The 25686-nt window shown below is 43.4% G+C and overlaps 1 protein-coding gene across 1 annotated transcript; it reads right to left on the bottom strand.

The window, feature by feature from the left end:
- Positions 1 to 17273: 17273 nt before the first annotated feature.
- Positions 17274 to 25146, bottom strand: RRAD (RRAD, Ras related glycolysis inhibitor and calcium channel regulator). The gene is made up of 5 exons (XM_083515127.1): positions 25017 to 25146; positions 23742 to 24134; positions 20870 to 20943; positions 19259 to 19463; positions 17274 to 18190 (listed from the first exon to the last, which is right to left on the bottom strand). The coding sequence occupies exons 2-5, from the start codon at positions 24124 to 24126 to the stop codon at positions 17913 to 17915; spliced, it is 942 nt and encodes a 313-aa protein (XP_083371253.1). The 5' UTR covers positions 24127 to 24134; positions 25017 to 25146; the 3' UTR covers positions 17274 to 17912.
- Positions 25147 to 25686: the final 540 nt, after the last annotated feature.

Genomic DNA, 25686 nt, shown 5'->3' with positions numbered 1-25686 from the left:
TATCGCGACACACAGTTTGGAAAGCTCTGTTTTAAACAAAGGGTGTTGCTTACACACACACATATTTTCTTGCAGGTGACCTCTAGCACCCAGTTTTTAAAACTACGGGTGTTTATTGAATTGCATGATACTTTATAATTCTTACCTGCCAACTTTGTACCTTGGACAAATCCGCACCATACATTTAAAGCACGTTCAATGCACATTTAAAGTGCATGGCTTCCCCTGAAGAATCCTGGGAATTTTAGTTTTCCCCTCACAGTGCTACACTTTCTAGCATCCTTGACAAACTACCATTCCTAGGTTGCTTTGGGAAAAGCTATGGGCTGTGTGCGGTATTTTTTTGTCTTGTTTTAAAATTTATCTGCTCTTATTTTCTGTGTTCTGAGAGCCAGTGTGGTGTAGTGGTTAAGAGCGGTAGTCTCGTAATCTGGGGAACCGGGTTCGCGTCTCCGCTCCTCCACATGCAGCTGCTGGGTGACCTTGGGCCAGTCACACTTCTCTGAAGTCTCTCAGCCCCACTCACCTCACAGTGTTTGTTGTGGGGGAGGAAGGGAAAGGAGATTGTTAGCCGCTTTGAGACTCCTTAAAAAGGGAGTGAAAGGCGGGATATCAAATCCAAACTCTTCTTCTTCTTCTTTGTGTTGCTTTTCTCTGTTTTTAAGCTGTTTTGTTGTACATCACCTTAAAATTTGTGTGGAAGACAGCATCACCATCATCTTTCCCTCTTTGGTGGTACATGTGTTGTATGGGGAAGTGATAGCCTTTGCTTACGCTGTTAAGTACACTTTACAACTCCTTCACTTGCAAGGGGTGTACAGGACATTTCAAATTAGAGAGTCTGGCATTTTGATGAAGGCCACATTGTGTGGACACTGCAAAAAATGTACATATATGAGTAGCACTAGGGCCACAATAAGCTGCTGTGTGGAAGTGCCCTTTGAAAATAACAGGACCTAAATATGCTTAACATTGACAGGTCCACGTCCAGCAATTGTTTTGCTCCATTGCTAAGAATAATTAGAATTAATCCAAAATGCCAAGGCTAGTTTCCTTTTCGGGGGCTGCATGGGATATTCTTGATGCCCACACAGGCAAAGAAAAAAAATATCAAACCAGGAGCAGCATTTTGCCTGGCATCCATTTAGCAGGCGAAAAGCCAAATCGTTTTTGCAGATTGATTTTAATCCCAAATGGAATAACAGCAAGCTAAATATACCAGCAGCGTGAAAAGGGAGAGACCATAAGCAATGAGATAGCATGAGAGATGATGAATCAGGCCAGGAATAAACTGCTTTATTATTTATTTATCTATTTATTTATTTAATGACAAAGCAAGCTACAAACAGCTCTTGTTTTTTCAGCTGCAACCTTGGTGAAATACACCCTGACGCTTGACTAGGCAGAAATAAGTCATTTCACCTCTGGGTTTCCAAAGGAGTGCATAACAAGGCCAGCCCTTCCACTGGGCACTGTGAAACAATCAGGTGACAGATCCTGGGGAGTAAACAGAAGGAATGGGCAAATTTGTCCATTTCAGTTTCTCTCTTTTTTTCCAGTCTTAAATTCAGTTTCCATTTCCATGGAATAGATTGCAGGTTTTGTTTTTAAGTTATTGCGAAAATTCATCAGGATTTTTGTGCATATTTCTCTTCCTATATTCATTTTTGTATGCAGTTTTGCCAACTGTACACATTTTTTGCAAAGCATTTTTGCATTATGTATGCTATTTTCACTAATATATGCATTTGTGTACACATGTAGGCACACTTTACCCTAGTACATGCATTTGTGTACACATTACCTGACTGGATAACCGTACTGCAAATTTCAAAGACGTGCAAATTTCAAAGGATAGCTGAATTTTAGTTCATGCATTGTTTTGGAAGGTGAAAATTTAGCTAGTCTGCTGCCACAACTGTGAAGATAGACCCTGCCCAATCACTAGCATCGAAGTAAGATTGAATGTCTGTCTGCCAGCATTTGACTTCAAAAGAGGGACCACCACCTTATCCTTCACCTCAGGCAGCAAAATGCTGTGGGCCAACCCTGGGAGAAAGTCGTCTGCCAACGGTCCCTAACAGCACCTCATTGATACAAATTCAGAATGACAGAAACCTTACCTCAGTCTGAGGCTCCCTCTGCACCATACATATAGAAAGCTATCATGCAATTTTAACAGTCACTCTGAGATTTGTAGCTCTGTGAGGGGAAGAGGCACCTGCCAACAACTCTCGCCACCCTTAACAAACCACAGTTCCCATGATTCTTTGGGGGAAGCCATAACTGTCTAAAGTGGTATCATACATAGTGCTTTGAATGTATAGTGGGGCCTAATTTAAACATTGATACATATTTTTTATGACCACTAATGTATGTCTTGGATGCCTTTGTTTAAATGGAATGTCTTTTACTGGGTGACTGTATTCCCAAACTATGTCGATGTACTTGTGTTCCCTTCTTGGGATGGTTCCTTTCTTCTGTCCGTGAAACGAGCAGAGAACGCAATCGCAAAGAGATGTTTAAAATAAGAAATTTATTTTGAGTAATCACCCATTAACCCCTCCCATTCTCGTTCCTAAGTATTCTCATTCCTAAGGGAATCCCTTCGGAGTTCTAGTAAACAGAAACAACCTTCAGATGCTGCCTGTGTAAACTGTCCTGTGATGGATGGAAACTGGAGAGCTTTACAGGCAGCATTTGCTAAAGCGACAGGAATGTTGAAGCAATGGCGGTCGAGAGATTACTGTGCTGAAGCGCCTTTACAGACACAAAGCCCATCACACTCTAAAAACAGCAGTGACGGGATTTGCATAGAACAGCTGTGTAGCACTGAGAACTGTCTTCCTTGAGTAAAGAGATTGAGCATACAATCTGAACTTTTCCCAATTGACGGATCGTCTGCAATGTGCTCTACAATGTTTGTGTGCTTCTAGAGGCCAGTTCCTGGCTTGTGGGGCTCTTGGTAAACCCTGATTTCCAGTTTACCAGGGCCTGCAGCCAGTGGCTTAATGACCTGATATGCCACCCAACCACATTATGGCTCAGGCCCTCCTGGGTAAAATGCCCTCTGGCCCTTCCTCACCCATTGGTGGGTCCTACTGGAGGTGACAGGCAGCAGTGCTACAAACAGTGCTGGGCTGCTTCCATTCTAATTTTCCACAATGCCCCAGACTAGCATTACGGAGAAGTGGCAAATTAAAATAGTGCCTAGTTCCATCAGCCTAGTGTTGCTCAGAGATCTGGGAAGTGGGGGGATCTGAAAGGGGCCTCAAGACAGGCAACAAAAGCAGTGGGCCATGCCAGTGTGCTGTGGCCCTGGCAGCTGCCCAAGAATGCTGGCTGCAGATGCCAGCCCTGCTGCTTCCCACTTAAGTGGTAGGAAATTCCAGGAGAGTTGTTTTTTATAGGGTCACTTTCCATGGGATGAGAGAGAACACCAGAAATCTGTAATGTTTTGCAACATCTGCAGGTCGACAAATGTGCATCTAGAACACGAGGCAGCAGCATAGAGGCAGCTCATGCTTAAAAACATTTTAAAAATGTTTGTTCGTGTTTTTTTCTTTATTATTAAATTTCTATCCTCCTCTTCTTCCTAAAGGAGTCCTGGGCAGCAAACAATAAGAGATAAAATAATAAAAACATAACAGCTCCACTTAAAAGGCTTATGGAAAGAGGAAGGCTTTTTGTAGGCACCAAAATGACAACAGAGATAAAGAGACACCACCATGCCCCCCCCCCCAGCTCACTGAAGAACACGGATGGAAGCACCTGTCAATTTCTGTTCTCTCATTTTCTCATTTTTCTAATAATAAATTCAGTTCTCCAGATTTCTGCAACGATTTGCACAATTCAACAGCATTTTAGTACGCATTTCTCTTAATAAACACATTTCTGTATACAGTTTTGACTAACGTGCACATTTCCCATAATACATTTGTACATTATTTTTATGCACACTTTCCCCTGATAGATGCATTTTTGCCAACATTGGCTGGAGAACTGCACTGCAAGATTTAGGTAAGTACAAATTTTGAAGGATGGCTGTGCTTTGGTTCTTGTGCTGTTTCGGAAAACGTGAATTGAATAGATTCACCTTTAACTGTGAGCTCTAGTGAACACCACAATTTTTGTTTTGTCATAGTTTATCTTTAGTGAGTTATGGGAACAGTAGGCTGCGATCCCCTCCAGCATGCTGCGTAAGCCTCTTCGGGTGAGTGCCATTAAAGCCATGTCATCGGCATATAGCAATATATTCAGGCGTTTACCTTCGAGGGCTGGAGCCGATGACTTGTACTTTGCTATGTACTGAACAATGTCGTTTATATAAAAGTTAAAAAGAAATGGGGCTAGCAGGCATCCCTGTTTGACCCCTTTCCCCAATGGCAGTGGGTCCGTAAGAGTTCCCGATGATCCAGTTCTGATTTTGACTGTAATGTCTGTGTGTAGCTCTCTGAGAATTTTTTAAAGTCGTCTATCAATGTCCGTTTCATATAATTTTTTCCATAGTCTATCTCTACAGATTGAATCGAAGGCAGATGTCAAGTCAACGAAGGCCACAAAGAGTCTGCTCTTATACGCTTTTGCATATTTAGCTACCAAGGTCTGTAGTACCATGCAGTGACCTATCGTATTGTGACCCTTTCTAAATCCTGCCTGTTCCTGGTTGAACAGGTTAGAATGGTCCGCCCAATCTATCAGCTTGTTTAATAAGTACCGGGTATAAAGTTTGTATGCGATGTCCAGAAGGCTTATAGGGTGGTAGTTTGCTGGATCTTGAATATCTCCCTTCTTGTAGTTAGGGGCTACCACACTTAGTTTCCAGTTTGCTGGGATTTTACATGTGTTGTTTATTGCCATAAAAAGTTTGGCCAAAAAGATGGCCCACCATTGGGCATTTGATTTAAAAACCTCAGGGGGGATCATATCCTCACCAGGAGCTTTGCCATTTTTTAAAGTTTTAATTAGCTGTAGGCACTCTGATTCCGTAACAGGATCCCAGCTAGCTAGATGCTCATTCTTCAATGGGAGGAACGGACTCAAATTAGCAGTATTTGAAAGTGTGTATAGCTTGAAAAAGTGTTGATACCACACATCGGATGGAATACTGCTGTTTACAATTTTTCCTTTGGATGAGACTCCCTGTGCTACTATTGCCCAAAATTTTCTATCGTCTCGCAATTTAATCACCTTATCAAGTGCCTCCCATTGTTCCCTCCTATATAGGGATTTCTTGAGTTTTAAGATGTTTTTATAGTAAGAGCGCCATCTGTGTAAATTTACCATAGATGACAAAGTCCTCTCCTGTTTTACCTTATTTTGTTGTTTCCTAAGCAGGGATCTTAGCTTCCGGGAATCTTTGTCAAACCAGACCCCCGATTTGTTATGTTGTTTGGGAGGCCTGGTGTTTATAAGAAATGGGAAAAGAGACTCTGAGACCCGCTGATATAGTGGAAAAGGGTCAAAGTTAGGTAAAAGACACTGGTCTCTCAGAACCAATAAATCTGGAGAGTGCAGGTGTTGTTTGATTCCTGGATGAAACGGAGAGGTCCCTTCCATTGCTCTCCTAACCTGTTGCTATATCTTCTTCCCTGAATGGTGGGGTTTATTGGGTAGTTTCCTTGCTGGGACAGCATGGCATGAATTTTAGCTTACTTTTATAATTTTATTGTTTATCTTTTAATAATGTTCTATGGTATTTTGTGTAAAGGCATGGACCTCACAAATTTAATAAACTTGTATCTTACCTTTAACTGTGAACTAAATTGAATTTCTCCTCCATCGCTAATGAAGATAGCATTCTTAGTGGCTGTGGAATGCTGACTAACTGGTGGAGCGGTCAGCAGAGGGATGGAAAACCTGAACAGTTCATTGCTGGTCCCATTTGTTCATGGGACCTTCATATGAAGAAGCAGAATTCCTCTGAATACCAGATGCTGGAGGAGTGAGACAAGCAGGAAGCAGCCCTGCTTGTGGCCTTCTTGGAGACATCTGTGAAGGTCAGGATGCTGGCCTACAGGATGGCTGTTTGGTGTGCTCCAGCTTTGCTCTTCTTACGATTAAGGCCACTCCATTATTTACAGTCCAGCTTTCTTGTCCTTTGCTTTTGAGCTCGTATGTGACTAATGTCCTTTTCAGCACCCCTTTAATGAAAGCTGGATGACGGCGGTGGAATTTTTCAGAGTACTTTTTCCAATATTCTGACCACAACAATAATCCTTTCATAAGAAGGAGGTGTAAGCTCACAATCCCTTTTCTTAAGTGGTTGTCTCTCCCGTTGAGTTCAGTGGGCACATTTTCCCTCCAGAAATTATGCAACAATAACTTGATTAAGTTATTAAGCGTTGAGTCATTTGGAAATTTCAAGTCAAACAATACTCTTTTTAATTTCCATGGTATTATTCCCATTGTGGTCCTCCAATCTTAGGCCCTCAATCAAACTGTTTTATTGATGGATAATATAAATGTATTTATTTGATCTAGATGCCTCTGAGTCTGCTTCCATGCTTTTAGTCTGAATCCTGAGGAAAGTAAGAAAAGATTACAGAGACTTTGGTGGCATCAGGTGCATAGAATAACACAGGACTGGCCCTGCTGACCTCACAGAGCTACAATTTCAAGCACCCTTAACAAAATACAGTTTCTAGGGTTCTCCGTGACTGTTAAAGTGGTATAAAAGCACTTTAAATGTATGGTATGAATGTGACCTAAGATTCCAATCCAGCCACTTCTGTATGTGGAATGGGGATGGGCGCCATTTTGTCTTTCGCCACAGCTAAATGTACTGGCCCGGCATATTAAAAATGCATAAGCATCATTATTATGAATTTTAACTAAGAGAACCTTAGGCTGTCCTCTGCCACAGCTAGTTTGACGAGCTGGCCCATGGCAAAGTCTGCAGTTCCTTATCTGCAGAATTCTAGAAGGTGCTAGTACACATTCACTATTGTAGTCAGCAGCTACTTAATTACAATAAACTATGTCATAGTGAGGGAACAGAAACATATGCCTAGCAGTGGGAAATGGAGGACAGAACTGTTCTTATTTAGGTGCCCTTGGATCATTTGTAGAATTCACGGAAACTGTACAGCCCTCCATATAGCAACTATAGCAATTTCAGAAATCAGAGGGAAAACATACTTGAATGTTTCTCACATTCAGAATTCTTTAGTAGGGATGTGGGATAACTTTGATTCCATTCACATTTAAAGGCGAACTTGCTGAATCCATAATTTCTGAAACAATATATAAACTGAAACACAGCCATCCTTCAAAATTCAGACTTCCCCAAATTTTGAAGTGTAGTTCTCAAGCCAAGAAATGTGTACTAAAATGCATATACTAGGGTAAAGTGTGAATAAAGATGCATATCTTAGTGAAAATAATACACAAGAATGCATTATATTAGGGAAAATGCCTTTGCACAAATGTGTGAATTAGGAAAAAATGCATGCAAAAATGATGTGTATCAGGAAAAAAAATTGGTGAATTTTCACAAGGGCTTCTTTTTTAAAAAACAACAATGTGGAAATGTAGAGAACTCATTTGGGTTGGCTTATGCTGATGGAAGTTGTAGTCCAACATCAGGAAGCACCACCTTGGCTACCACTGCTATAAAACCTTCTTTCTAACACACAAGGTCTCCGGGGGTAAGGATGGGTGGATCTGCCATCCATTTTGATTACTCTCAGTTTCTGATTTTTTCAGTCTTGACAGATTGACCCAGCAATGGAAATGTGTGTTAGGGAGAAGGTCGATAACAATGGTAGCCAACACAGTGTTCTTCTTGTGTTGTTGGACTACAACTCCCATCAGCCTCAGCCAGCATTATCAATGGTTAAAGATAATGGGAGTTGTATCTGACTCCAGCAGCATCTGAAAGGCATTGTGTTTGCTACCCCAGCCTATATTCTGGTCTTTTCCTATGAAGGACCTGAGATATCATTGAAATATATGAGTCTCATATGCATTCTAAAACGCTACTGCAAGGGCTGTACCACGTTATTTTTCTGTAAGTAGCCCTCATTTCCAAAATTAGCTACCTAATAACTAGAAAGCATACCCTTGGCATTGTCCGTTTAAGTTGTTTCCTGATACTTTTATAGTCATAGCTGAATGCCAGAAATACAGAACAGCCTGAAATCTACTGGCGTAACACTGAATTCAAGTGGGTTCTCTGATAGGCTCTTGATGTGTGGCTGACGTACACTTCTTTAATTTTTTTCTTACATCAAGCAAAACACTGGCTAATGTACCATTTGAAACATGAATTAGACATAGGCAACTATGCAGATTGCAGAGTCCCACTCTCTAATTTTCACGGTGAGGTGGTGGTGGAAGAGGGACACTTCCTAATTGAAACAAGCAAAGCTAGCACCCTCAGCAAAAATATTGTAATTCAGTACCATGGTTCAGATTTACAAATCAGCTCACGGTGGCAGTTAAACAAATGCCCTGAAACTACTCTAGCCCCCAGTTTGTTATAAAAAGCCAAAAAAACTTTTGATGTTTAAAAATATACTGTGAAGTTTATCTGTCAAACTAATGATAGAACAGAGCAGCTTGAGAGAGAGAGAAACCTTCTTTTAGCCTGCTTATCTTCTGCCTGACATTTCGCCACCAAACATCATAAGCCAGAACCGACCAAACCGCCATCTACAGCAATGGAACAATCTGTCACATGGTTTCTATATTTTCGTCTCTTGTTTACTGCCCAGATCTCATCTAACAGCCAGTTAAAAAGCAAGGTGCTAATCCCAGAGAACAAGGCACTCAGCTTCTCACATCCACACGTACTGTTCTGCATGGGAAGGGAAGAAGGAAGCAATGCTCAGGGAGCGCCATTGTGCACTATGTATTTGCTGGTAGGGTTCCAATTCCTTTCTGTCTGCTGTCGATTCCTCCCCTGCCCGCCCCCCATTCCACCCAGGCAAAAGATAATCTCTTAAGTTTCTGCTTCTTATGCAAACACGGTATCATTTGTATTAAAGCAATGTCCTTAAAGAGCTGGGGAGAGGAGAGGGAGGGAGAGAAAGCGTTGCATAAAAAGTGCATGCCTTTCGAGCTCTTTTAAAAGCTCTTGGACAGTGCAACTGGGTGGCTGGGATTGCCAGCGCAACAACACCCCATTCCCAGGGATTCAAAGCATCACAGGGTGCCATTATCTCAGTCTCATGGTAAAGGCTGGTAGGGCATGGAGTTCCTCTCTCTGGCGATCTGATATCAGATGGTTGATCCGCTGCCTGGTAGGAATGCATACACTGCTTGCCTCTACTTATGCTCTACTACTGGTATATTTGTAAATAAAAACAGAGGTCACCGACCTTTTTGGGCCAGTGGACACATTTGGAGTTTTCAGGAAGGGCACCAGTCACAAAATGGCCGCCATGGAGTATGCGGCACAATTAAAAATGCCTTCTATAGCACATGACATAACACAAAATGGCTTCCACATCTTCAAACAGAGCAGACAAAGAGACAAGGAAAACAAAATGGTGTGTCTTTGCCTGTCCCCAAGGGGAAAAGACCCCTACATGAGCCACCGCCACACTCACAAGGGAAAGCTCTTTGCACATCTTTGGGTGTCCATGTATAGTTTATTTTTGAGGGAACAATTACTGAGGCTTTTTGTGGGCCCCACTAGAGGCACTGGTGGGTGCACTGGCACCTGTGGGCTCCAGGTTGGCAAAACCCTGCCCTTGGAACTTCCATCTGCTTGGAGGAGCTTGTGACCTTGCCATGTTTTGGTTGGTTGTATTTGATTGTGAACTGCCTTGGACGTTCGGGTTGCGAACGTGATCCATGCGGGATGCACGTTTGCAACCCGCAGCATCCACAACCTGCAGTGGCACGTCTGCGCAAGCGCGGGTTGCGATTCGGTGCGACTGCACATGCGCAAAGCACGATTTAGCACTTCTGCGAATGCGCAGCTGCCGAAACCTGGAGGTAACCCGTTCCAGTACTTCTGGGTTTCGGCAGTCCGCAACCCGAAAAAACTCAACCTGAAGCGTCTGTAACCCGAGGTATGACTGTATAGAATATAAATTACAATAAACAAATAAATATGTGATTTTATTGCCTCTACGGCCACAGCTCAGTGATAGATAGGAATAGACAAATCTTCTTATGGTTTTGAGTTTTTCTCAGTTTCTCATTTTCCTAATCTTAAGTTTAGTTCTCACATTTCTGTGTTGATGATATTATTATTATTATTATTATTATTATTATTATTATTATTATTAAAGTCCCAATCAGAGTTCATCAACATTTTAGTGCACCTTTGTCCCAATATAAACATGCTTACATACAATTTTGCCTGATATTTGTCTGGTATGTTATTTGCACTAATACATGTGCACGCCTTAGTTCCTTGTCCAGAGAACTATATCACAAAATTTGGAAAATTTTGATACATTGCTGTGTTTCAGTTCAGATAGTTTCAGAAAGTTCAAATTAGGTAGCTTTGCATTAAAATCCTAACAAAGCCAAATTTCTCCCCATCCCCGAGTGGTAGAGTACCTGATTAGATGCAGAAGGCTCCAGATCCCTTTCCTGGCTTTTCCAGGTTGTGATGGGAAAGACTCCTGCCAGAAACCCTGGAGATATGCTGCCTGCCATTGCTTGCCCTTCATTCACATGTCACCATATGACAACGTTAATGGTTAATAGCCTGCCAACATAGAACACCTCTGCTCAGAGATGGCACGGGGAACCCATTAGTATATAAAGCCCTTAGCATATTGAGACCAGCTAATGTGTGGGATTGTATTACCCCACTGCTACAGGTGCCAGATAATAATATTTTTGGGTGGCAGCACCTATGGAACTCCCTGCTTAGGCAGACCCCTTCACTGTTCTCTTTTCCGCTCTTGCTTAAAACATTTTTATTTAAGCAAACCCATACAGACATGCAGAAATTGCATGTGTCTTATTTCTTTTTACATGGTGTTGATTTTAAGCATCTTTTGATATATATATATATATTTAATACCAGTTTTCACCTCTTTTATTAGTCAATCATTTTAATGTTTTATTTTATATTTTGGTAAACTGCTTAGCAGTTTTCTTGCAATCAAGTGGTATATCAATGTCGTTAAATAAAATTAAAATAGAGGGAATTTTGAGGTGGCCATGAGAGACTTAAGCTGTCAAACCATCCCAAATGTGCTCCATGTTGCAGCTGGGGGTTAAAAGTGTGTCTGAAAACACTGAAGATAGTGGTTTCAGCTGGTAGGTGTTCTCAAAGGGGGAAATGGGGCAATTTTTTAAAAAAGAGAGAACAGCTACATGCAGCAGTTAATTAAAGCACCAGTATACCAGCAATGGAAACAGCCAATACTTCACTATCAGTCTTCTTTTATCTTTACAGCTGTCTGTATTGACGTTATAAAAGCCTAGTTAGTTACTGGGGTGGGGGTGCCAGAGAGAGAATGGAAGCCATATAATGGCAATGTTCTAAGCCCATGCTGGAAATTGATTCATGAGTCACAGAAAATACTTATTAAGTAACAGATGACAACTGCAACTGCCAATGGGGGGGAAATATTTGTCATTTTAACAGAAAACAATGAAGTCTATGTGGTTATTAGGAACTGAATTCATTTTTAAAATTTTTTTACCAGGAGTGTGCCTTATGCAATATAGTCTCTTGGCAGGGAACAGAACATTTTAAACATTTATTTGTTTATTGTTTCTTCTAAGTGCTGCATACCAGCAATATTTCTCTGTAGCTATTCACAATACAATTGCAGGACCTGCCCTACCATTAGGCATAGTGAGGTGACCGCCTCAGGCGGCAGTTTCTGGAGAATTGGGGTGATAGCTTCTCCCCGCCCTCAGTTATTCCTTCTGAGGAATACCCTCTGGAGTTATACCCTCTGGATGACAGAGCTGGCAGAACCTGAGACCTTTTGCATGGAGAGCACATGCTCAACACATGAGCTACAGCCGCCCCCCCCCAAAGTCCCCATGGTGATCTGCCACAAGGTGAGTATAATGCTCCTCCATGCAGTGGCATATAAGAAGCTACCTTGTACCGAATCAGACCAGTGGTCAGGCTAGCTCAGTATTGTCCACACTGAGTGGCAGCACTGAGTGGTAGCAGCTCTCTGGGGTTTCAAGCTGAGGTCTAGAGATGTCATGGACTGAACTTGGGACCTTCTGCATGCAAAGCAGATGCTTCACCACTGAGCTACGACCCTTCCCCAAAATTAAGTAAAGTTCTTTTTTAATGAGCAGCATCTTGTTGAAACCTGAATCAAAACCACAAGAAGCACTGAAGGTGATTCACAGAACAGCATCAGCTGTACACACAACAAAAGCCACTCATTTAGGTTTTTAACTAATGGGAGGCAAAGAAGAAGTGACAGAAGTAGTTGCGATGTCTGTTGTTGAAACAAAGGTTTTAATCATTGTAACCTGTGAGCAAACACACACACACACACACACACACACACACACCTCTAAGTGGGTCAATGGAATACAATAGTGATTTAATGACTGTTCTTTCACTGGGGAGGAAGGAGTGAGAGTTCTGACTGTGTGCCTGTGCTATCATCGGAGAGCCCTGCATGTGTCAACGCGTGTAGGCTGGTGTTTTGTAAGAGTGTTCAAGTGTTCCTGGGTGGGTTATGTGGGGAAAAGATTCCCCCCCCCGCGCAATATACACTTCATAAGCTTGTAATCAATAACTTCCTATTAAGTTACCTGCTTGCTTTTTCACTTTTACTTGGAAAGGGATTTTATGCAGTCCGTTGTCAATATATTGTTGTATTTCTATCTGCCAGGGCTGTGGTTTTGGCCCTGAGGCTTTGGGGTCATTTTCAGGGGCCCCAGGAGACATCAAGATGGCTTCCCCTAAGGGCACAGATGTGCTAGACCAGCAGTGTCACATGCCTACCTGTCACACATGGAACTTGCACGTGCAGCACCAACAGTGATATAAATAAGCTGTGCTTGGGAACAGAGGAGTGTTCTGGCCTCATTGTTCCGGACTGGCTGGACAGAGCAGCACACGGAGGCTGGAAACGTGCTTTGAACATGCTTTTGAAGACATATTTTTTTGTTGAAGAAGGCTTTCCCTGAATAAATGACAACAACAATGACAGGATAGTAATTGCATAACTCACAGAAGCCAACTCCAGGATGCTGTAGGTGCTTAGGCACCCAGAATAATATAAAGTCCATGAAAAAAGCCAACAGGAGGCAGAGAGAAGCAGTTTAGCTCCACCCTCTGCAGCAAGCAAGGGAGGCACCCTTTGGGGGGGGGGGCTTGGATGTGGAGGTATAGTCTCTCTGCCTCAAGTCCAAGCCCCTCCCACAGACAAGGGTGCCTCACTGGCTGTGGAGAGGAGGAAGAGCAGCTGCTGCTGGCCATTGTAACACGGACATGCGACGTCACACATACACGCCTGCATGTGATGCGTGTGACGTCCCATGCACTACATACAGGTGTGTGCGTGTGATGTTGCATGTCTTTGTTGCAGTGTCAGGCACCCACAATCCTGAGGATGAGATGGCACCCCTGGCATAACTATAGAACTGGTTTTCCTTTCTTTAATTCACTGTGTATGTACTCCTTTCAGTTTTATCTTACCTTATTGCGCCCCACTTCTGTAACTTTTTTTGCCATGAAGGAGATTATGAATCTGCATACAAGAAGAGGTCTTCAATTTTCTGCCCCAGAAAAAGAAAAAGAAAATAATGGAGGAAGAAGAAGCTTGATTGTCTTCATCCCATTTCCCAAATGAGATTTTCCTATATAAATTACCCTGATTTCTTCTTTTTAATTATAAGTGTGATGCCACTGTACAATAATTTGTGTAATCAGCCTGTTTTTTAAATATTTTACTTTATTAGTACTGAAGTGTTGTGAAGCTATAGCTTGCCTTTGAAACTAGCTCCCCCTTTTTTGCTATATGCAGTAACATTAATCCACCCTATCATATATTTGTAATGTCTTTGTTTTGCTCCCTGAATTTGAGAAAATGTCTTAGCTGAGTCATTATGACAAATTTCCATAATTTGTCAGCCCATTCTTGAATAGATGGTATTGTAGACAGTGTCTACTTTACAAAAAAAAAAAAAAGTTCTGGCAGCAGCCACTTAGTATGACAAACTGACTAGATATAAATAAGCTTTCCTGAATCTGACATGCTATAAAGTGCCATGTACAGTGATAGCCATATATAAACAACAGCAACAACAACACCACCACCACCGGGTGGCATTCAACTAAGTAGAAATTAATGGACATAACTTGGTCATGTCCATTAATTTCAGTGAGTCTGCTCTGAGAAATACTATCGAGAGCAGGGCAACAAAAATGGTGAAGAACCTGGAGATGGTCCCAACAGAAAATGTTGAAGGTTGACAGATTACAGTGGTACCTCGGGTTAAGAACTTAATTCATTCCAGAGGTCCGTTCTTAACTTGAAACTGTTCTTAACCTGAAGCACCACTTTAGCTAATGGGGCCTCCCGCTGCTGCTGTGCCGCCACTGGTAGATTTCTGTTCTCATCCTGAAGCAAAGTTCTTAACCTGAGATACTATTTCTGGGTTAGTGGAGTCTGTAGCCTGCAGTGTATGTAACTTGAAGTGCCTGTAACTTGAGGTACCACTGTACTTTGCCTGGAGAGGAGATGATGAAGAGATAGCAATCTTCCAGTGTTTGAAGGGCTGTCTCATAAATGATGAAACAAATTTGTTTTCTGCCACTCCAGAAGGTAGGAGCTGAAGAAAGGGGATTTCAACTACCCCTTTTGATTTAGGAAGAACCTCCTGCTTTGAGGGTCAAACAGATTGTCTTGAAAGGTGGTGAGTCATCCTTCATTAGAGATTCCTAAGTGGAGGGAGAATGGCCACCTCTCAGGGCGGGTGTGGCAGCAGGTCTCCTGCACTGGAAGAGGATTAAACTAGATGGCTTTTGGGGTTCCTTCCAATCCTATGATTCTGTAATCAGTTGTAAAGTACTTTGACCACCTGAAAGGTGCAACACTTGTATTGTTTGATTTCCATAGGAATATTTAGCTGATGACAGCCTCTGTTCCTGACAAATATTTTCAGCTCAAGAGAGTTTTTCAAGAGGCCTATCCATAAAAACCGAGTGTGATTTACAATGAGATGTATTCATGAGCGCAACCATTAACTGTGTCCTTGAGGAGATCCTGCGGTCACACGTGCTCTGCTGCATTATTGCAACTGACGCATCGTAATATATTGCACCATGAGAACAGCTGAGCTTTAAATAGTGGCTTTGCAGCATATGCTGCCTTATACTTATTTTTAAAATGCATTTTCAACTTATCACTTTGGAGGTGGTGGGAGCAGCTGGAGCTGGCTGTGTCTCCAAGAAGAACATAATCATGGCCTCCCCATTTTGCTCCCAAAAGCTTAACGGGAATGTAAAAGAGAGAGGGTTATAGCAGCTGAAACTTTATTTTCTAATCCTACCAATAGCTGAAATGAAAGAACAGGTTGAAATTGTGTGTAATAAATAAGAGTGAATGTCCAAAAAAATGTCAGGAGTATCATTTCTGTACAATCCATTGAGAGTCTCTGCTACATGGATGAGGCGGGCTAACTTGTTCCTTTTGCCTGAATTCATTTGAACATCAACAATGGCCATTAGGCTACCTGTGTAGGGCTAAATTCAGAAGGCCTCCCTGCCACTGCTGTATTTTACAGAGACATTCTATACATGCCAAGTCAGACGTAAGCCCTATAACTGGTCTAGAATTGTAAATGGAGGCTGCATACACACTAACCTGTTTGGATAGCAAAAGTGTAGTTTTTCTCCACCTGGAATTATTCGTTTTCACCCTCAACATGCCGCTTTCAATTGAGATTGATTCTAGTTCTTGCTAGTTGATTCTAGTTCTTGCTGCCTGCAGGGGTGGGTGTGGTTACTTGGAAAACTTTTAGAAACCCTCACTAGGTTAGATTAGGTTAGGTTAGAGAAAAGGCAAGTAAAAAAAAATTCTGCATGATATGGAGAAAATGATAGAGAAAAGCATTTCTCCTTCTCTCATAATGCTAGAGCTCATGGGCCCCCATTGAAGCCGAGTGTTGGAAGATTCAGGGCAGGGAAAAGAAAGGACTTCTTCATGCAGCACATAGTGAAAATATGGAACTCGTTCCCACTAGAGGATTAGACAAATTCATGGAGGAGAGGGCTATCGACTGGCTACTGGCCATGATGGCTGTGCTCTGCCTCCAGTCAGAGGCTTCTGAATACCTTGCTGGACCCACAGAAGGAGAGAGTTCTCTTGGGCTTACAGCTTTCCCACAGGCATCTGGTTGGCCTCTGTTGGCAGGATGCTGGACTAGATGGAGCGTTGGTCTGATCCAGCAGGATCTTATGTTCATATGTAATCCACGCTTCTCCCACCTTGTACATGCCCCAGGTGAATGAAGGAAGTGGTGGTTGTGATCTTGGTATGTGATCTTGGATGCCTCCTACATCACCAGGATCACTTAGGTCTGTTTGCAAATGGACACATTGCAGGATAACACAGACTCAATCTGCAATGAGTGTTCATTTTCAGAATGAAACTACTTTCTCAAGATGCGCTTTTCATGGGCAAAAAAAAATAGGTGCAATAGATCTTCTAGACTGTTCGTGAACTACGTGGGGAAAAACCAGTACTACTCTGTTTCTACTCAGTTTAAAGAGGAAAGCATCCTTAGGAAGCTGCAGTTTTGAATGGAAGAGTGGGAGAAAGAAATGAGAGTGCAACCCATACCTTGCCAACTTGCTGTTAATTTTCAGGCTCTTCCCTTGCTATCTCAGAGTTCCAAAGCTTGAGTACTGAATATCAGGCCCAGCATCACCATAGAACATCTGAGGCCCAAGCACCACAGCAGGTTCCACTACAGTGCTGGTGCCTGCTCACTCAAACTTGGAGTCAGCCTTGTTTGCAATCATATCTATCCATAGCCTTATTATGGGAGGAAGGCTGCTTGGGAAACCAATGGAGTATGAAGAAAATCAGCAGGGAAAGATTGCAATGGAGAGAGAGAGAGAGAGAGAGAGAGAGAGAGAGAGAGATCCTCTGTTCAAAATAGCAATTTATCAAGGTGTGCTTCGTTTAAAATCAACAATAATCCCTCTGAGGCTTACATGTATTTGCATACAACTGCTGGAGCTCCCCTAATTTAGGGGGCAAGCTACTGCATAAAGATTTGAATGCTATGATATGCTTTTTGGACACTTTTAAAATACCACTAGCTCTCCCAATGCCTTTACTATAAGAAAAAAGAAACATGATAACAGATTATAACCAGAAATACTTTATTATAAAATCTGCATGTAAACAATTTAACAAATTAAACAGTTAATGAAAGTGCAAATTAAAACTTCAAAAAACTATATTTATTCTGCATTTTTTCCCTTTCACTCATCCAAATGCGCTTTGAATGGCCTTATACCAGCCCACATTTAGTTTTTAAAAGATGATTGCTTTTTAATATATTTACCAAAGAGAAGAGTGTACGAGCCTGCGTACATGTATTCAAGTTTTGCTCTGCAAAGGAGACAAGTTGATGGTGATACATTTTGCATTTTGTGTGTGTGTACCATTGTCCATTCTTATCTTTGCATCCCTGGTGTCCACAGGGCAGCTGGCAAATATACACAGTGAGAATGCAGGCATACAAAGCCGCTGAATGAAAATTAGTTCAGTAGCTTGCACACACTGAAGCTTATAAACCGTTTTACCCATGAAGACACAGTATTCTTACTTCCGAGTCTTGCTTCGGAACTGTAAGGCATCAAGGAGCATATTTTTCCTCCCAACTGTGCAGCTTTGTGTTTTCAAAGTCCTTTCCCCCCCACACACACTTTCAACAGTCAAAGGCATGTTCACAACCCACGCTAAACACACACAGCATCTGGTCCTGCTGAAAGCCATTTTTTAAAGGACTGACAAGTCGTGGCAGGATTTGGATTTGGCCTTGAATGCCATCTTCTTGTTATTCTTGGCTACAATTCTCCCAAGGAATCGCTTGGCCTTCTTGCTGATGCTCTCCCGCCTTTTGGTGTTAGCCATCCGCCTGGCATTGTCTTCTTTGCTGTCTTTACGTAGCCGGATTTGCCGGATGATCCCCTCAAACAGGTCCTTGACGTTGTGATGCAAAGCAGCTGAAGTCTCGATGAATTTGCAGTCAAACACAACAGCGCAGGCACGTCCCTCTGGAGGGCAGAAGGAGGACATCGAATTATTTAAAACTGTGACGTGCCAGCAAAGCACATGCTCTCCTCCCAAATATTGGTGGAAAGGGTTGAAAATCATAGGGTGGGAGATTATCATTATTCAATTTGTTATCCACCAGTCCTAGGTTATGGCAAACTAAAATTCAATATTAAAAACAGTTAAAATGAATTACAGTCACTCACAGGAATAAGATACTAGAAACACTTATCTCAAGTGTCAAATGTTGGTGCAAGTGTGGGCACATACATACATAGGAAACTGCCTTATACTGAATCAGACAATTTAGCCATCTAGCTCAATACTGGTAAGCATGTCTTGTAGTGTTTCAGGAATCCGCTTGGTTAGATACATGGGTATGGGCTGTAGCTTAGTGATAGAGCATTTGCTTTGCATGCAGAAGGTCCCAGGTTCAATCCCCGACATCTCCATATAGGCCTGGGGATGTTCCCCCATCTGAAATATTGAGAGCCTCTGCCATTCAGTGTAGATTGTACTGAGCTAGATGGACCAATGGACTGAGTCAGTATAAGGCATTTTCCTATGTTCAAACTTGTAGTCAACCTCTATAGGGTCAGGCTGCCAGGATTACAGTGCCTAGGTTTAGACAACTTACTTCAGTGACAAATGGCTGGTTCACACACAAACACAAGCATCATTTGACTTCTTTACACTGGATTGGCACCAGAGTATGTGAACCGGCTCCATTTCCTAGATCTATATTGCTATATTTGCTATATATTGCTATGTTTTCAGGGATCCTGCTTGGGATTAGATCTACAGTGGTCCATTGGCACATGGAAGTCATCATTTGTATCTTGCAGTCAAACAGTAAACATGCATATGTGAAACCAGCCCCCACAAACGCAGTGTTGGGGCTTTCACATCTCCTGCATTCTGCCCCCCACCTCTCTGCAGCAGTGCAAGTTGAATTCTTGGTGAGCTCAGCGATTTAGGAAACTCTTCCCAAGAATCACTGTTAGAACTCCACCAACTCCCAACAACAAAGTGCCCAACACTTGAGTTTATATTAGAAGAAGGTAACTTACCATCTACGGAAACTTCTCGTGATCGGACCAGGTCACTTTTGTTTCCTACGAGAATTATCGGAATGTCCTCCGTTTGTCTTGCTCTTCGTAGCTGAATTCTCAGCTCAGAGGCCTTCTCAAAGCTAACTTTGTCTGTCACTGAGTAGACGATGATGTAAGCGTCCCCCATTTTCATACAGTGGTTCTGGAGCCATTGACTATCATCCTGCAGTTAAAAATAGGAATAGAGATGTTTGTACTGAACAAAGTAAACATTAGGTTAGACATTTTTTACTTGGTAACTATTTTAGTAACTTGAGTTAGGGGAGGAATCATCCCACTGTGGATCAAATTTTTAAAGTAAGCCACTAGACCTCATGGCCAGGGAAATGGATGTTGGACAATCAAAACACTTTTAAAAAATTAAACCTCTTCCAGAAAATCCCCACAAAAGGGCACTCCTATACCTGCCTGGTATATATGAGCCTTGGCCAAATCAAGGTGGCTATATGCCAGGGGTAGGCAACCTAAGGCCCAGGGGCTGGATACAGCCCAATTGCCTTCTCACTCCAGCCCGTGGACGGTCCAGGAATCAGTGTGTTTTTACATGAGTAGAATGTGTGCTTTTATTTAAAATGCATCTCTGGGTTATTTGTGGGGCCTGCCTGGTGTTTTTACATGAGTAGAATGTGTGTTTTTATTTAATCTGGGTTATTTGTGGGGCATAGGAATTTGTTCATATTTTTTTTTTATAATATAGTCCAGCCCACCACATGGTCTGAGGGACGGTGGACGAGCCCACGGCTGGACAAGGTTGCTGACCCTTGCATATGTTAAAGCTCTAAGTAAGAATGGTTACCGTACTTGGATTTAACGAACAAGCCAGCAGAATATGGGTGGAGAGTTTTTGGCCCTCCACATGTTGCTGAACTACAACTCCCATCAGCCCCAGGAAGCATAGCCAATGGTGATGGTCTTATAGTTCAGAAATATGCAGCAGCTCAAAGATTCCCCAGACCTGCACTGGAGGCAAGATATGGAAGGGACCAAGAAGGGGTAAGAAGGCACAGCAATGCAAGCATTTATAGTACTGTAGTATGGCAGGGTGCACACTGTGCCTTTAAAGTACATTCAAAACATATTCCCTCCCCAAATAACTCTGGACACTCTAGTTTGCTTTGAGTTGCTGGGAATTGTAACTCTGAGGGATAAACTACAGTGCCCATAATTTGTTGAGAGAAAGTGTGTTTTGAATGTGCTTTAAAGATATACAGTAGTGTACACACAGACTTAAGTTTGCTACATCCAGATCTTTGTGCTTTACTGCTTTATGAACTGGTTATCTGTTTAAAGATATTACTAATTTACACAGAATGCTGCTTAACTTGTTGCAAGCAAGCACTAGAACACATGAAAATAATTTGGGCCACAAAATGGGATACAAATCTATGCAGTGCTTTTTTTCTTCAAAAATGTTTAGGGGTACTCTCATTTTCCTACTCATATTGAAATACTGCCCCTCAATGAGGCCAAACTTAGATTCACAAAATGTTTAGGGGTATGCGTACCCCTGCCTCCCCCCAGGAAAAAAGCCCTGAATCTATGCAACATTTAAAGTAAATAAGACATTACCTGCTCCCAAATGTCGAACACCACCAGAGAAGCTTCCTCACCATCAACTATGATAGATCTGTCATATGTGTTGCCTATAAAGGAAATTAAAAAGACATTAGGATAACATAATCCCCCCCTCAAGATTCATAGAATTGTAGAGTTGGAAGGGACCACAAAATGTTTATTGTAAGATATTTGTTGGATTAAGAGCACCAGAGAGTCAGATCCAAAATCCAGTTAAGACAACTCCATGGGACTGTAACTCTTAAAATGCTTTTCAGCAAACATGCTTAATATTACATCTAGTGCAACATTACGCATGTTTACTGCAAAGTAAGACTACCAGGAGAGTAGCCATAGGGTGGTAGGATTTGGGAATTTAGCTCCATTTGAAAATCCTGGGACTCTAGTCAAAGCAGATGTGTTTTAAGACTGAGGTGCCAAATCAGTTGAAATATAAAACAGCAGCTTAACTGTGCAGTTAAGCTTAAGCACCTGAACAAACTAGATGGTGATACAACTCCTTATCTGGTGCATAAACAAAGCAGCCTCTGCCATCCTTGTACTGCTTCCAATTATCATCCCTTCTAAATTTATTGTTGTACAAACAGTTCCAGCACAGCACTTGATGGGAAAAGGACATTGAATGAATGCAATGCAAGCCATGTTTTAACATTTATTTTGCTTTATTCAGGTTTGATTGGGAAGAAGTGGTGGAGGTGGCTATTCAACTATTCAAGCAACAACAACCAAAGTATGGAAGATAAAACACACACAAGGCATATTTTTCAAATAACAAAATGCAACAGGCAGAATTTGAGCTTCCTTCAATCTACTTTTTTCAGTCAAACAACAGACACACCTGCCATAGCCACAGGTGTGATTATTTTTTTTAATCTGACTATATCCTTATGGTGTTAATTTAAAAAACCCTCTGGAATTTAGTCAATGCAGAACAAAAATAACACTCAAGCGACAGGAAGATCCAGATCATTTCTCTTCAGTATAGTGGGATTTTATTTCCTATAGTTTAATTTCAGGTTTACAAGCATCTCTGCCCATGCCATTCAGAGAAATATGGTAGTCATTATTTTAGACTGGGTGTTGTTAGTTAATATGCTTAGGTTTTGTATGTTTTGTCTTTAGTTGGATACAGTATTTTGGTTTGGTTGGTTACTTGTCTCTGTGGTTCCATAATAATTTGAAAACTAATAAAAATAAATTTCTAAAAGGCAACAGTTTTAATACAAAACTTTCTAAGTAATTCCAAGTTACTTTCACAGTAATTATACATGAATCCAACCCCCCTGAATATTCTCCAACAAGTTCCCCCTCCCCACCAAAGAATCATTTTAACTTATTCTACAGCAGGCATGGGGGATCAGTGACCCTCCAAAAGTTGCTGGCCTTCAATTGCCATCAGCCACAGCCAGCATGCCCAATGGTCAGGGTTGAAGGGAACTGAAATATCATAAAATCTTAGGGGGGGGGTCAAAGCTTCCTAGAAGCTGTGCCCCTTCAGTGTCCTCAGCACCATTGCTAGGGAAGCCCACAAGTATTGTACGGATGTCTGATGTTGTCAATGCTAGAGTTCTGTGTTGCCAAATGAAACAGAGTTGGCCTGAACGCAACTCTGTTTTACACACAAAGAGAATGGGGTGGAGACAGGAATTTGACATTTGATTTCTTTACACTGCACATGCTTCCCCCATTTTTCTGTTCTCTTTTTATTACTTCTCCCCAACTAAACCAGGGAGAAACCCCACTAGTGCATATCAAAATAAAACAAGGGACTAAGATCAGGTGTTTCACATGACACACATGTATGGACATTTCAGCATACTTGTAAACTTTGTGTCATTTTGAAAAACATTTTTTTTTTTTTGCAGTTTAATACTCTTTTTCTTCTGAATTACATATGGTGGAACCATAATCTTTGCAGTGCTTTGGGTCTCTAAAGATCTTAATCCACCCCCACACATAGTACAGTATTACCATGGGGAATTTGCTACTACAAAAGGGGAAGTGGCCACCAGCAGAGATGGCTTTAAAGAGAGGCAATAAAAAAACCATGATGAATGAAGAAAGCCTATCAGCTTGTGGGCTTTCCAGAGGCGCAATCTGGTTAGCCACTGTGGGGAAAAGGATGCTGAGCTCTGTGGACTACTGGACTGATCCAGGAGGGCTCTGCATGCAGAAGGTCCCAGGTTCAGTCTCTGGCCTCTCCTGGTAGGGCTGGGAGATACTCCCTATCTGAAACTCTCAGGAAGCACTGCCAGTCTGTGCAGACAATACTGAGCTAAATGGACCTATAGCTCTGGTGATTCTGTATGCTGCCATTCCCCATGCTCCTAATTCTTTGAGGAAGTTCCATCCCAGCACTGATGCTCAGCATCTCCTGGGAGGGCTGGGGAAGACTTCCTGCATGAAAACCCTGGAGAGCTGCTGTCAGTCAGTGTGGACAATAATAAGCCAGTAGGTGGTCAGGCTCAGTATAAAGCAGCTTCCTGTGTTCCTTGATTCGTGGACAGGCAGTGGTGGACTGATCCATACATTGCTCAGGCATACAGCCCTCTGCAGATCCAATTCCCCAGCAGATCTCCAGATCTGCTAGCTTTTGAATTTATTTATTATTAAACTATTTCTATCCTGTCTTTCCCCCAAGGAGCTGGACCTGGCACACAGGATTCTCCACTAACTTTTGATTTTGTCATCACAACAACCCTGTGAGGTCGGTGAGGCTGGCCCAAGGTGACCCAGGGAGCTCCATGGCTGAGTGGGGATTTGAACCCTGCGCTCCTGGGTCCTAGTCCAACACTCTAACCATTGCACCACGCTGTCCCCCGTCTGCGCCCCACCCCCGGAGTCTGCCCCTTTCCGCCGCACTCACCAGCTTCCTCGGCATCCGGGCAGTCTTCCACCCCTCCGAAGATCCTGGCCAGGCTGGTCTTGCCCACGCCGTGCTCGCCCAGCAGGATGACTTTGTAGAGGTTGCTGTCCGAGTCGCTGCCGGAGGAGATGACGGAGTCGGAGGAGTCGGACGCCCAGCCCTGGCGGTGCGCCTCCTCGTCGTCGGCGGGGCTGTAGGAGGTGCAGCGCATCAGCTGCGAGAGCTCGCCTCGAGGGGACGGCGGCAGCGACGCCTGCAGCTCGCGCTCGTCCACGGGCATGCTGCGCCGGTGCAGGTGCTGCTGCTGCAGGTGGTGCGCCGCGAAGGGCGTGCTGCCCCGCCGCTTGTCCAGGTACCTCAGCTTGTCGCCGCGGTTCAGGGTCATGGGGGCGCCTAGGCAGAGCGGAGGAAAGACGTTTCAGGGCGTTTACACGGCACTTGCACTAATCCGGTATAAGCGCGCGCCCACCCCCCTTCTTGGCTACGGTGCGCCTGCCTTCCACACTGGGCGAGAGGCACGCTTTTAACAGGAAAGAGGCAGGGGCGGACATCACAGCAACACTCTCTCTAGCTCCGAACTCAATCCGGAGTAAGCGGGAAACTCCAAATCCACACACTCACTGTCGCGAACAATGCATTGAGAGAGAGTGAAAGAAGCGACTTCTTGCTCGCTCTCTCCCCCAAAGGATATCAAGGGATACTAGTCACTATGTTCCGCCTCGCCGTCGGTGGCCCGAGGCGATGCCTCAGTGCTGGACGGGGCGAGAGAAGGGCTGCGCTCCTGCCCTCCTTGCGGGCTTCCCAGAGGCGTCTGGCTGGCCACTTTGAGATCAGGATGCTGGACTAGACGGACCACGTTAGCCTGATCCAGCAAGGGCTCCTTGTCCACAGGAGAACGAACGCCCCTTCCTGCGCGGTTCCATCCCTAATCCGGAGCAGAGTTGCCGACCCATGCATGACAGAGACGCAGAGCAAAGAAACGAGGAGAAAGTAGCTCTTCCACGACTCTCGCAACTGCCTGGTGTGATCGTCTCTCGAACGCACAACTGGGTGGGAGTCTCTGCCATGTCCAGCTCGGGACAGAGGCAGCAAAGCGGATTCCGCCCCCACCAAGTCCTCGCTCGACCCCTTCCGAAAGATCCTGGTGAGCTTGATCGCGGGATGCCGCCCCCCCCAATCCTCTGCCCAAATGCAGCGGGACTCTGCCGTCGAACAACCGCCCCCCGATTCCCCCCCCACGCCAAAAGTTACCCCGCCTTAACAGCCAGTCCTTACCTTGGAAGTGATGTAGCTAAGGGAACTGGGTCCGGAAAAGCGCCTTTCTCTCGTGCTCCCTGTCCCCACTTGCCGCTGCGTCCCCTCAGTCCTTCCCAGCACTGAGCGATGCTCCGCTTCGGTTCCCTTTCGGGGCTTCTTGGCGCCCATTTATGCAGCTCCCGAGAGCTCAGCCCCGCCCCGCGAGTGACGTCGCCACCAGCTAGACCCCAACCAGGTTCTGAATTAGAATTCCAGCGCGGCGTCTCCTTCCCGCCCCCGACGGCCCGGAGGGGGCGCGCAGAGGTGCCAGACGGGAGCTGGGTGAGTCACCGCCGTTTTTACCCCCAGCGGAATTGGGGATCGTCCCTGCTATTTTTAAAAAATGGATCGAAAGAAGCATATGCCCAACCATAAGCCGGCAGCAAGCAGCAACGAAATATTATTATTATTATTATTATTATTATTATTATTATTATTATTATTGAATATACAACCTTTCTGAGTTACACAGCTTGCTTGGCAGACAGAGTAGGTACCTACGATGTCCCTTGCAACTCTGTAATTCTTTTGTTGCTATGTTTAACTGCACAGAGCCCATTGGCAAGCAGATATAAATGACACTATTTTTTAGTTTTTTTTTAATTGGAAAACAAATATAAAATCTAAGGATGCAACAAAGTGTGTCGAA

The sequence above is a fragment of the Podarcis liolepis genome, assembly GCF_965112155.1.
Source record: "Podarcis liolepis genome assembly, chromosome: 7".
Lineage (NCBI taxonomy): Eukaryota > Metazoa > Chordata > Lepidosauria > Squamata > Lacertidae > Podarcis > Podarcis liolepis.
Note: the sequence above shows the minus strand (reverse complement) of the source record. Positions and strands in the feature narration are given on the sequence as shown.

Excerpts from the sequence above, each read along its gene's own strand:
- RRAD (XM_083515127.1), bottom strand. The coding sequence starts at position 24,126 with ATGACCCTGAACCGCGGCGACAAGCTGAGGTACCTGGACAAGCGGCGG. Across the intron at positions 19,464-20,869 it reads TGTTCGACATTTGGGAGCAG|GATGATAGTCAATGGCTCCA; the intron begins GTAATGTCTTAT and ends TTTTAACTGCAG. Across the intron at positions 18,191-19,258 it reads ACGAGAAGTTTCCGTAGATG|AGGGACGTGCCTGCGCTGTT; the intron begins GTAAGTTACCTT and ends TCTGCCCTCCAG.